The 9,477-nt window shown below is 33.7% G+C and overlaps 2 protein-coding genes across 2 annotated transcripts; both read right to left on the reverse strand.

Annotated features, from left to right (window-relative positions):
- Positions 1 to 1,215: 1,215 nt before the first annotated feature.
- Positions 1,216 to 4,690, reverse strand: LOC127074862 (protein WEAK CHLOROPLAST MOVEMENT UNDER BLUE LIGHT 1). Its single transcript, XM_051016261.1, has 4 exons — positions 4,313 to 4,690; positions 3,377 to 3,628; positions 2,124 to 3,210; positions 1,216 to 1,968 (listed from the first exon to the last, which is right to left on the reverse strand). The coding sequence occupies exons 2-4, from the start codon at positions 3,557 to 3,559 to the stop codon at positions 1,343 to 1,345; spliced, it is 1,896 nt and encodes a 631-aa protein (XP_050872218.1). The 5' UTR covers positions 3,560 to 3,628; positions 4,313 to 4,690; the 3' UTR covers positions 1,216 to 1,342.
- A 180-nt stretch (positions 4,691 to 4,870) lies between these two features.
- Positions 4,871 to 8,401, reverse strand: LOC127074863 (plastidal glycolate/glycerate translocator 1, chloroplastic). Its single transcript, XM_051016262.1, has 7 exons — positions 7,926 to 8,401; positions 7,422 to 7,737; positions 7,000 to 7,261; positions 6,682 to 6,907; positions 6,369 to 6,546; positions 6,119 to 6,248; positions 4,871 to 5,211 (listed from the first exon to the last, which is right to left on the reverse strand). The coding sequence occupies exons 1-7, from the start codon at positions 8,184 to 8,186 to the stop codon at positions 5,061 to 5,063; spliced, it is 1,524 nt and encodes a 507-aa protein (XP_050872219.1). The 5' UTR covers positions 8,187 to 8,401; the 3' UTR covers positions 4,871 to 5,060.
- Between the last annotated feature and the right edge of the window lie 1,076 nt (positions 8,402 to 9,477).

The following is a 9,477-nucleotide window of genomic DNA, read 5'->3' on the forward strand; positions in this document are numbered from 1 at the left end:
AATGAAGGAAATTTTGGAATATGACAAATAGCGATATTATTTATGGAATAAGAATGATAATGAAACATAAATTGATTATAAAAATGTCACATTCATAGAAATGTAAAAGTAATGCTTAGAGACATCATAACACATAAAATCCTAATGAGAAGGATTATACCTCATAAATTCACATTGAATGGACTGTCCTCCAAATATATGTATTTCAAATGTGCCTAGGTGTACAAAACACACATACACACACACAAAAACCAAATGAATAGAAAAAAATTAAGCAGCAATGGGAATCACGATCACAAACTCAAGAATAAAAAACTAACAAGAATTTGATCGAAACAAACACCTAATCACCTAACGAACAAGAATCGATCGTAATAAACACAAAATCAAGATCACAAAACAGCAAAAGAAATCACAAAGACGAAATTAAGAGACGACAATTGAAAAAACTAAGAACTCAAAATCACAAATGAGCGAATCAATAATGCAACCAAGAATAAAGATCTCAATTTTTTAAAATCAAAAATCATAAAGACAAAATAAGAGACGGCAAGGAACCCCAAACGACTACAAGGTTTCGATTTCAACATAAACAATTTCAAAACTAACACGTACAAGGAATGGTAGAAACAATTTCAAGAACAATCCAATAAAGTATCATTGAACACAATCAAAATAACAAGATTTCACTTGTTTGATCGTACCTTATGATACCATGTCACAAATTCTTACTTATGTCTTTCTACATTGTATTGCTTTTATATATAGTAACACGAGTATTTCTAAAATTTGGTTACAAATATTTATATTTGACTTTCTAGTCTATTAATGGAAAATATATACAATTAAGTATAATAAAATCATTTCATATTAACATCAACACAACAATATTATCACAGGTAGAAGGTATGCGAAACTTTAAATGAACAAGCCTGTTATTGGCTAAATCAAGTTTCATGTAAGATTGTTGAAACAGATTGTCTACGCCAATGGAAGTTAGGTGTAGTAAAAGAAGTTAATCTTACACAACATGGAGAATTAGAATTAATGTTCAATTTATGTTTGAAAGAGATGTTCACACTTCATGTTTGAAAGGCTAAAGTGTTTGAAAGAGATGTGAAATATTAAAATAATAGAGCAGCTATAAAAGGGCTATTATCTTCATACCTTGTATATACAATAAATTGATCTTATTTCCTTTTTGCAACAAAAGAATTAATTTAATACAAACTCTCAAATTTGAGCAGACAATAAATAAACAACCTCATCAGAAACAAGACTTGTTTTTAAGACTTATATATAGTACTGTACTGCTTTTCATCACTTGAAGAATTGTTTACATTCATTTGCTTGGATGTGTTTTCCTTTTAGCAAAGAACATGATAACCTTTGAAGGAAACAATGATTTCTTCTTCTTCTTTTTGTTCTTTGCATCTGAAGATGATCCATTTTCATTGCTATGATTATCATTATTAGTATTGTTTTCTAAAGGAGCTTTTCCCTTTGAGGTGTGTGGTGAATCCCTTACATTCACAGTTGCATTAGCTGCAGCGGTAGTAGTATTAACCTCGCTATCCTTCCTTTGTTGTTCTTGATCAGCTCTCCATGATCTCAACTCTTGTTCTACAACTGATTTTCCTTCTGCCGCTTTTTCAGCATTCTTGGTTGCAATTTTCAATGATTCTCTTCTTACACACAGCTCTTCGTTCAGTTCTTCTAGTTTCTCCAAGCTTCTTAATTCAGATTCCTTTGCCACCTCAATCTGTGAATTTGCAGCTGTGATTCTTAGATTAGCTTGTTCCTCGGCTTTCTGAGTTCTCTTGCTGAGTTCATGGTATTCATCTAATGTGAGTGTCACAAGAGATGAAGTATCAACTTCTTTGGTGTTGCTTCCTCCTCTAGTTGATTCACTTCTCTCCAGTGCTTTGATCGAATCTTTAGCCAACTTTTCAGAAACTTTCGAAGCTCCTATTATAAGAGACAAAGTTAGTTAAGAGTTAGACCTTGTTTGTGAAAAAAAATCACTTTTTTTTTTATAATCCGTAATAAACATGTCTTTAGTTAGGTTAGTTATCTTCTTCATCAATTCGTTTATATTCGTTATCGATAAATTTCAGTAATACCTATCTCCATTTTTGTTGCGTGTAATCTGTTTTGCAATGTAGCTAAACTTGCTTTGGCTTTTTCAGCTTCTTCTTGTGCTTGAAGAAGTTCAGCTTGAGCAGCTTGAGATAATGATTTGGCTTCATCAGCTTCTTGTACTGCTGCTTGAAGTTTCTTAGGTAACTCCGCCATAACCTCTCTTGCTTCATCTTCTTTCATTTGAAGAAAAGCTATTGCTGATTTTGATTTCTCAAGCTCAACTTGAAGATCGGTGACTTTAGCAGAAGCTTTTTCTTCACTTTCCTTTAAGTCGTTGAGAATCAACTTCTCTTCTTCAAGTTCTGATTGAAGCAATATCGAAGCTTCTTTCAAGCTGTTGACCTCAGCTGTTGCTTTTTCTATGTTCATCTTCACTTCCTCGAGTTCCTTCTTTCTTAAAGCATCAGTTTCATCTTCTAGTTTTGATTCCATGTACGCTGCTAACTCGGCTTTCAAATCGAGCAACAGAGAGGAAGAAGCTTCCAATTTTGATTTGAGAACTCTTGCGGATAAAACTTGTTGGTTTAGTGTCTCGAGTTCCTCTTCTGATTTTTCGAGTTCAAGCTTATAGTTGTGAGTTTCTTCGTCAACGACGCCTGATGTTTGTTCCTCGGCTTCCAAATGCGCTGTTCGAGTCAACTTCAATGATTCCTTTGTTGCGATTAACTCAGCATTTAAATCTTCAACTGCTTTTTCAATCTCTTTAGATGCTGCAACAGCCTCTTCCGCATTGTTGATAGCGACATCCCTTCCGTTCACCATGTAATCATACTCTTTCCTCAAAGAGTCCAATTCTTTTTTCAAAAACTCCAATTCCGAAGCCGCGGAACTTTGCATGGATTGTTCAACCTCAAGCTGTGCCTTGGCTTCAAAACTGGCTTCATCTGCAATGTCTTGCTCCAGCTCCTCGATTTTCCGAATCACAACTTCGGCTTCTTCTTTTAGCTGAACCTCATCTCTTTCTACACTTTCTAAATTGAGTCTGAGATCTTCTATGAGTTTCTTCGTGTTTTCCAATTCCTCCGTCGCGTTCGGTTTTGCAAATTCATGTCCTACCATCTTGCTTCTCTGTTCAACCAAAAGAATAAAAGAGACAGCGTCACAACGCTAACAGAATTCTAACCAGAATATCTCCGGTTCAAAGCTCAAATCTTGAAAACTAACATAACTAGTAATTTACGAATCGAAAAATTTGAAAGCAAAAAAAACATTTGAGCAAGAGATTACAACATACCTCCAGACTTTGGGTTCTACGAGTTTTCCAATCAACTATTCCTCCGAATTTGGAGACAGCATCTTTGACAGATTCAAAAGGTGCTGCTGTATCAATGACATGCTTAAGATCTTTCGCAGAATCAGAATGCGGTGAAGATTCTTCACTAGACTGATTAGGGGATTCCGGAAGTTGCTGCTCCATGGATGATTATTTTTTCCTTCACAAAAGTGGCACTTCTTAAACAGCAATTAGGAGTGCCACAAAAAATGTCTGAAATTGAAGTTGTGATTATTAGAAAACACACAATGAATATAATATAACATGTTTGATGAATGTAATGACAATTATCATGTTGTGTGTGTTCCAAATTCATGCAACGTCCCTAAAAACTACCAAAACAAAACGACATTTAATCACATGTGGTGTGGAATCACCACACCTCATTTTTTTATACCACTATTTTTGCTATTTCTTACCACCATAATTAAATACAAATTCCTTTTGACAAAATGTATCTCTATATTGTTATATTTTGTCTTATTATAACATCAACCTAGAAAACCCCCAAGGGTTGGCCTATTCGTCTCAAGATCTCAAGATCTCATATTCGAATCTCGTTAGATACTAACAAACAACCTTTGTGTTGAATCAGTTCATGCAGAGTTTTGTTCTGACTTTAAATGAGACTCGTTAGTTGATAGGGGGATTGGTCTCATTGGATTAATCTGTCTTGATGACAGATACCAAGTTTTCGATAACAAAAAAAAAAATCAACCTAAAAAAACCGCGGCAAACCACATTAACCTAGAAAATGAAAGACAGCATTCAACAACATGATGTTGTAATTGTAGTAATAATAATAATAATAATAATAATGATGACAGAAGAAGAAAAAACAATTAGGGAATGCAATGAAATGAAAAAGAAAGAAGAAAGTGAAGGAGAAGAATGAACCTGGAATAATAGAATTAAGGAGGAGCAGAAGAAAGAAAGGGGAAAGGAGAAGCTATAATACGGTGGTGGAAGAAGTTGTTGAGATTGAGGCGATGATGAAGGAAGGAACAACTCATTACTTGCTCAAAATTTCTTCCTTCCAACTCATCATGCAATGCAAAATATGCAATTGCATTACAACGTTAACATATCCTTCCATCAAGTACTTTCATTCATATTCAAACACGTGTTGGGACATAGCATCTTACAACCTTTTCCACCACCATTTTTATTCTTTTACATCTACACACATATTGTAAATTATTATACTATGTTCTTATTATAGTAATAACATATATATATCTTATTTTAAATCAATTTTTGCATTTAAATTTCCTTAGCATTTCTGAACAAAAAAAAAGATATATATAGTTTGTCTTATTATAACTTGTCGGACAAAATAAAGGTTATTGACATTGTCAGCTCGGTTAGTAACTGTGCGTGCGACTGAGATTACAAAAAGTCTCTGAGTAAAGAGAAAATAACATCTAACATTCTAGTAATTGTTTACGAAAAAAATTGAATATGATATAGATATTTGATTACTCAAATGAATAGATTATTGCATTCTATACAACTCACAAAATTATGATTCTCAATATATTTCTCTATACATACATTTGTACTAGTACTTCCGTAATAAAAACAATGGAAGTTATGGCATAGGAAGGAATGAAAATAGTAACAGATTGTGATATTAATGACAATTTTAGCCAATAATTGCAAGCAAGCTTTGTCTGACAATAGGAACTGAACATAGTAAAGATCCAAATATGCCATTCAAAGCATAAGCAATGGCACAAAATGGGAGAGCCTCAGGTTCCTTTGCAGATAATGCTGCTGTTCCAAGTCCATGTGCACTGTACAAAATTTATTCAAATGCAAACAATTACATAGATGCATCATCAAGAAGAAAATAGTTTGTATACTTGTATGTTACCATAATCAAAACAAATTCATATCAAATATCAATACCATTTCTTGTTCTAACTACTCAAAAGTAAAGCCGGTTTGAATTGATTTTTTTGAGCTTATTCGTTGGTATAAGTATTTGTGAAATAGTTTGAGAGAGTTCATGGAAATAGCTTATGACATGTTCGTTAGTTGTTATCAGCTTATTTCTACAAGCTCTCTGGGATAGCTTATATGAAAACAGTTTGACTTTTTTTATCTTTTTGTTATAAAAAATAGTTTATAATAACCATTTATCTGATAAGCACTAATTCTATTAAGTGCTTAATAAAATTGTTTATTCGACAACAACAACAATCAAGTTGTATCCTACTAAATGGGACAGGGTACATTGATCAAATGATGCCGTAATGTTCTATCATATATCATTTTTATTTAACTTATTAATCTCTAGATTTTAATAATTTCTGTTATAGCTTTTCTATGTTTTCCTATGGATCTAGTGATTTGACTATCTCTATCTGATCTACTCTCATTACTACAGAAACTATAAGGTATTCTCTCTACATGCACATATCATCTAAGTCGAGTTTCCACCATCTTTTCTACTATAGGTGAAACTCTAACTCTCTCTCTCACTCTCTAATGATATCATTTCTAATCATATCTTATCTAGTTTTACTACACATCCAACGCAACATCCTACCCAAACAGGACCTAAATTAAAACGGTGGCATGGGAATTGTAAGAGTTCACATCGATCCACACCAGAGTGCAGGGTCCAAATGCAGAGATAGTGTGGGACGCGGAGAAAAGAATTTTTGGTAAGTAGACATATTGGTTACCGAAAAATACCTAGAAGCTGTTGCTATTCCTCGGGCAATCGGATCACTAAATCTGAGTCTATCAAGAGTTGCTTGCACGAAATTCGCCCCAACTAGACCAGTTACTACAACAACGGCTGCTGTGAGAGATGGATTGGCACCTGTAGACAGAAAAGGAAAATTCTCTAAGGTGGAACGAAAGTACAATCAAATATAAAGCAAATTTTAGAGCATCCCTATTAATATTATCGGGATGGTTGCACTGCAGGCATGATATTTACCCTCAAACAAGGACACAATGCTGAGGGCCAACGCCACTGTTATACATCTGGGTAGAATGGACACAGTTAAGGATGGTTCTAGTTGAACAAGTCGTCCAACAAGGGCGGTTGAGTATAACGAGAATATTGTTGAGATGATGACAGAGGTGAAAATCTCAGCTGCATGCCTTTTCACAAGCTGAATGTAGTACACAAATTAATAGTTAATGATTAATGGTTTAGTCGTTATTTAATTACGGTATGTGTAAGAAAATTTTGCAAAGCAAATTTTCTATTCGGCTTATCTGATTTGGTTTCTTGCGAGAGGGTTTACCTTTCTTTGCTTGAACATAGAGAAGGAAAATGAGAGAATAACAGATCCCAAAAATCCCATTAAAATGTCACCAGCTCCAGGATTGTTGGATACATTGGTAAGATAGTATCCTAGAACAGGATCGAGTCCTAACTTGGAAAAATACCCGAAACCAAATGCTGTCAGAACTGCTGATAGTGCGCAGCAAATTATAGGATGAAAGACCTTCTTCACACTTGATGGCAAGCTGAAGAGGGAAAAAAACAAGAAAGAATCAACTTCTAGTAAAGATTCGAGTTGCATACGATAATCGCCGGTAATAAAAATGAAAATATTTACCCAGTACCAACTATGTAGCCCAACACTGTGGCTGAAAGCAAAAACGGAAGGCATGTTCTGGCACTTGTCCCCAACAATGTTGGATAAAATAGTGCACTAACAAATGATGTTAGGAGAATCCCAGTCCACGTCCACACTTCAACGGTGGAAAACGGAGAAGGCTTTCCCATCGGCTCAGCATCGATCAATGTTGTTTTCACGGCTTTTCTTACAGCTATAGCTGTGAAACCAGCAACACATAGTGTAGCTAGCCATCCTCCAACTGAACAACATTATAAACATCACCATTAAAACATCAAATATGCACGCTATACAAGAAATTTGAATCAATTTAGCATACCAATAATAAATAAAGAGAAACAAAAGAATTCTAAAGGATGAGTTATCGTAGAAAGAGACAAACAATAGATGCATGCACGAACCTATGATAAGGCCAATTTTGATGCCAGAAGCGGCGGGAATATCTCTAACAGAAAGGGGCAAGACAACCAAAGAAGGAACATAGAACAAAGGGAGCCATCTCTGAATGAACATAAAAGCAGGCTCAAAGAAGTTCACCACTGCTGTAGCTGCAGATGGCACAGTAGAGTCAAGAATAATCAGAACTGAGAATATACAAAACATTCCAAACAATGCACTAGGGAATTTGATTCCAGCAGTCACAAATGTTTGCTTCAAAAACTTATCCGTAGCGACAAAAAGCCCCAGAGACACAATCAAATGTAACACCCCAAACACCTGAAATTTAGAAGAAAAATAAACTCAAATTTATTACATATAGACTGTTTGGTTCTATGCTGGCAAAACTTGATTTTGCCTGAATTTAGAAGAAGAAAAAACTCAGAGACTTAATTCAAGTCTTGAGAATCACTTATATACGCTCCCAAAATGAATGAAAACATGTACATAGAAACATAAAGACTGACATTTTGGGTGAGTGATGAAGTGTTTCCCGAATCAGATTGAGCTGAACAAGTAGAAAGTTGTCTGCTTTCTGAACTTCCATGAGAACCCTTTTGCAATAAAGTAGAATTCAACATTATAGGAGCTATTGGGTTACACAAAAAGGAGCATTTTTTAGTATTGGGGATAGAAAGAGGTGTTGATTTTGCAGAGAGGGCGGAACGTGGTTTAAGAGATTGGTTAGTGATAAGCGGAAAGGGAGTTATGAGGAAATGGGTCGCCATTGAATTGACCAGAAGGGAAGGTTGTGTGGCATCAAGTTGGAGAGAAAACGTTTATGAATTGAATTCTATATTTGTGGGACCTGAAAGAAAAATTGTATGGACAGAAAGGGAAAATCATAATGATGAGATGATGAGAGTAAACTTTACTACATCCATAGATTTTTCTCATAAGGTTTTTTTGCATGGAAAAGGATTACATGCTATGGCTTAATCAGTCACTTAATGTTGGGTATAGTTAGGTTGGAGAATATATATTTTTTTTTATAGTAATATTTATAAAAAAAAATTATGTTACTATAAATTATTTAATAAAATTTGTTTTTCACCAAATGAAACAAAAGCAATGCCTCCAAAAAATATATATTTGAAAAATTAAATATACATAAATTATTGAATGGTTGTCTTGTTACATATTAAAAAAAATGAAAAACTATTCAATAATTTCAATAATCTGTTGATTTTTTTAATATATTTAAGTATCTTTGATTTTTTTATATAGAATACCAAAGTTTTGATAGTTTAAATCTTTTACACAATAATTTATTATTTTTATATTAATATTTATAATATTTTCTTTAATTTTATTTGTAAAAGACAATTTATTTTTTTAGATTAATTGAATAATCAGTGGATTTGGTTTATTATTAATTCAAATGAAATTAATTTAAAAAATAAATTATATCTTATAAATTGGACCGAAGGAAATAGTATTGTATTTTGCCCCCGCTGACCAAGATTTTTGAATTCTTGTCTGACCATACCTCCAACTCTACATCAAAAGGCCTCAAGCCTTTAACACCTAACCACTCCGTTTATTAGCTAAAATAACAATATCTGCGTAGTGTCGTGGTGAGAATCGGAGACCAAGCTATTAGGTTAACTTGACTCACAAAATAAAATATCACCATCGAGCTTTAATTTATCTAAGGGAATGAGAAAATATCAAATAACTCATAAATATGCAATGTAAAACAATGCAATAAAGAGATTGAAGGTTTGTGGGTTTGTTATGAAAAGGGAAGGTACTAACATCCTAATTATCTATAGTATCATATAGGAATCTCTTGAGATATTTGTGTTTGGTTATTGTTGTTTGCTAAAGATTGGGGAGATGAGAAGAGAAATGTGTTTTATTGTTTTTTTGATTTGAAAAGACATAAAGTCTTGTGCCTACGTACCAATGAAGGATCAAAATTTCGTAGTTCGGGGTACAAATAACAAAAGGGTTTGTTTAGTAGATTTTAGAAGAAGAGACAAGTTGTCATCTTAAGGAGAATACTCATCTAAACCA

Source organism: Lathyrus oleraceus, chromosome 4, assembly GCF_024323335.1.
Source record: "Lathyrus oleraceus cultivar Zhongwan6 chromosome 4, CAAS_Psat_ZW6_1.0, whole genome shotgun sequence".
Taxonomy (NCBI): Eukaryota; Viridiplantae; Streptophyta; class Magnoliopsida; order Fabales; family Fabaceae; genus Lathyrus; species Lathyrus oleraceus.

Excerpts from the sequence above, each read along its gene's own strand:
- LOC127074862 (XM_051016261.1), bottom strand. The coding sequence starts at position 3,559 with ATGGAGCAGCAACTTCCGGAATCCCCTAATCAGTCTAGTGAAGAATCT. Across the intron at positions 3,211-3,376 it reads GTAGAACCCAAAGTCTGGAG|AGAAGCAAGATGGTAGGACA; the intron begins GTATGTTGTAAT and ends TTGGTTGAACAG. Across the intron at positions 1,969-2,123 it reads CGCAACAAAAATGGAGATAG|GAGCTTCGAAAGTTTCTGAA; the intron begins GTATTACTGAAA and ends CTCTTATAATAG.
- LOC127074863 (XM_051016262.1), bottom strand. The coding sequence starts at position 8,186 with ATGGCGACCCATTTCCTCATAACTCCCTTTCCGCTTATCACTAACCAA. Across the intron at positions 6,547-6,681 it reads CTATGTTCAAGCAAAGAAAG|CTTGTGAAAAGGCATGCAGC; the intron begins GTAAACCCTCTC and ends TACTACATTCAG. Across the intron at positions 6,249-6,368 it reads CATTGTGTCCTTGTTTGAGG|GTGCCAATCCATCTCTCACA; the intron begins GTAAATATCATG and ends TTCTGTCTACAG.